Source organism: Corvus brachyrhynchos, unplaced genomic scaffold, assembly GCF_000691975.1.
Source record: "Corvus brachyrhynchos isolate BGI_N302 unplaced genomic scaffold, ASM69197v1 scaffold546, whole genome shotgun sequence".
NCBI lineage: Eukaryota > Metazoa > Chordata > Aves > Passeriformes > Corvidae > Corvus > Corvus brachyrhynchos.
Genome location: NW_008238654.1, coordinates 51,114 through 53,685, shown reverse-complemented (window position 1 = coordinate 53,685; position 2,572 = coordinate 51,114). Strand labels below are relative to the sequence as shown.

The following is a 2,572-nucleotide window of genomic DNA, read 5'->3' as shown; positions in this document are numbered from 1 at the left end:
TCCCTGGGGCCCCCCCAGGACCCCCCAGACCCCCCCAAGACCCCCAGGACATGCCAGCCCTGTGGGACCCTCCATGGTGGAGCCCCGTGGGACCCTCAGGATGCCCCAGACCCGTGTGGGACCCTAGGGATGCCCCAGACCCCCACGAGACCCCCAGGACATGGCAGCCCCATGGGACCCTCCGTGGTGGAGCCCCGTGGGACCCTCAGGACACGTCAGAGCCCTGTGGTGCCCTGTCCCCTCCTGCCCTGGCACCAGGACCGCTCCCCGCTGTGACCTGAGCCGGGGCCAGCGGCGCTTCCCCGGCTTTGTCCGGTGGTTAATGACAAACGCAGCTCTTTGGACACAGCCACAGCCTGTCCCTGCTCCGGCCCCTGTGCTGCCGGACACAGGAGGAGCCCCAGGAGCAGCTGTGGAGACCCTCAGGATCCCCTGGGAAGGAGCGTTTCCCTGATGGCCGTGCCAGGTACAAAGGGACCTGCCCTGGCCCTGTGTGGGGCCCCGTCCAGGACTGGAGTGGCCCAAAGGTCACCTCGTGCCCTGACCTGAGTGTTTGTGAGCTGCAAATAGCCCCAGAACAGGGACAGGGCCATTGGATGTGCCAGGAGAGGCCACAGAGTCAGCACAGCAGCTGCCCTGGCTCGGCCCCAGCATCCAAAAAAAGTCCGGGCACTGGGCTGTGACGGGGAGCCGGGATTTTGGGAAGAGCTTGCAGCTCCTCCCTGCTCTGGGCTGGCAGGAAATTCTATCCCAGCACCAACGGAGCAGCCACGACCCCCAGACAGCAGGAGAGACCCCAGGAACAGCAGGAGAGACCCCCAGGAACAGCCCCTGCTCTGGGCTGGCAGCAAATCCCATCCCAGCACTGATGGAGCAGCCACAACCCCTGGAAGAGCAGGAGAGACCCTCAGGAACAGCTCCAGCTCTGAGCTGGTATCTCCTCCCATCCCAGCATGAACAGAGCAGATACAGCCCCTGGAACAGCCGGAGCAACTCCCTGGAACTGCAGGAAAGATCCCCAGGGACAGCCCCTGCTTGGGGTCAGTATCTCCTCCCATCCCAGCACCAAGGGAGCAGCAAAGACCCCCAAACAGCAGGAGAGACCCCCTGGGACAGCAGCAAGGATCCCCAGGGACAGCCTCTGCTCCGGGCCAGCGCCTCCTCCCATCCCAGCACTGACGGAGCAGCTTCAGCCTCTGGAGCAGGAGAGACCCCAGGGACAGCTCCAGCTCGGGGCTGGAATCCTCCTCCCATCCCAGCACCGACAGAGCAGGAGAGACTCCCAGAACAGCAGGAAAAACTCCCAGGAGAGCAGGAGAGACCCCAGGGACAGCTCCAGCTCGGGGCTGGAATCCTCCTCCCATCCCAGCACCGACAGAGCAGGAGAGACCCCCGGAACAGCCAGAGAGACCCAGGGACAGCCCCAGCTCTGGGCTGGAATCTCATCTCCTCCCATTCCAGCACCGATGGAGCAGCCACGACCCCGGGATGAGCAGCAGAGCCCCCCAAGCCCCCCGGCTCACCCGTCCTCTTGCTGCAGAGCCGGTCCTTGACGTTTTCAGCCTCGTGGGAGAGAAACTCGATGAGCTCATCCTCGTACTCCTCGGCGATGCTCTCGCACTGCAACGGCACCGGTGACACCGGTGACACCCCTGGAGCCCCTCACCCACCCACACCCTCCCAGGAGCTCCCCTCTCCCCCCACGCACCGCGAATTTCAGGCTGGAAGTCACATCTCCGTCGAATTTGACGCCGGAAAGATCCATCTTGGTCCCGTCGTGGGAGATGACCCGGACGTAGCTCTTGCGGTGTGTGGCCGGATCCACCTTCTCCCCGTATTCCTTCATTTTCTCGCACACCCGCTCCAGCAGCTCCGTCAGGTGCGCCTCTGACCGTGCATAAGGCACCTGTGGCCCCGGGGAGGGGTCAGCGGGGTCCCCCCGGAGCGGGACAGGCAGCAGGGACAGCGGGAGAGGCCTCACCTCCACCACCGACTGGCTGCCATCGGGGTTGATCCGGAACGAGCCCATCTGGATGGTTTTCCTGGGATCCACCTGGGCGATCTCCCACTCCAGTTCGTCCACCAGCGCCCGGCAGGCTGTGGGACACACGGTGACATGGGGGGCACGGTGACATGAGGGACACAGGGTCATGGGGAAGCTGGCACAGACACTCCTGTGGCTGCCCAGAGCCAGACTGGTGGGACTGGGGCAGACTGGGATGGTGGGTGTGCAAGGAGACGTCCCCACGGCCTGGGGACCCTCAGCCTGTCCCTGAGCAGGGTGAGCAGGTCTCACTGGACACCTCCCCGCCCTGTGCCACCACCCTGGCCTGTGCCACCACCCTGACCTGTGCCGCCTGTCGCCCTCTGCCCCGTCCTGTCTTGCCCTGTCCCTTCTGTGTCCCTCTGTCCCTGTCCAGCCCTGTCTCCCCATCTCACCCTGTCCTATCCCGTCCCCCCCGTTCTGTTCCCTGTCCTCCCTTTTCCCCCCTTTCCCACCCTGTCCCCCTGACCCATCCTGTCCCCCCGTGTCCCCCCGCACCTCCGCCGTGCCGGTCCTGGCTCCGGCCAG

At 65.4% G+C, this 2,572-nt stretch overlaps 1 protein-coding gene across 1 annotated transcript in view; it reads right to left on the bottom strand.

The window, feature by feature from the left end:
• The window catches only part of CNPY2 (canopy FGF signaling regulator 2), a gene marked incomplete at its 5' end in the record, with an annotated part of 3,049 nt that extends 479 nt beyond the window's left edge, over positions 1 to 2,570 (bottom strand). Inside the window, 4 exons of the mRNA XM_017737685.1 lie at positions 1,524 to 1,620; positions 1,709 to 1,906; positions 1,982 to 2,097; positions 2,543 to 2,570. Coding sequence (XP_017593174.1) covers positions 1,524 to 1,620; positions 1,709 to 1,906; positions 1,982 to 2,097; positions 2,543 to 2,570 — 439 coding nt within the window. The remainder of the gene's footprint in view (positions 1 to 1,523; positions 1,621 to 1,708; positions 1,907 to 1,981; positions 2,098 to 2,542) is intronic.
• Between the last annotated feature and the right edge of the window lie 2 nt (positions 2,571 to 2,572).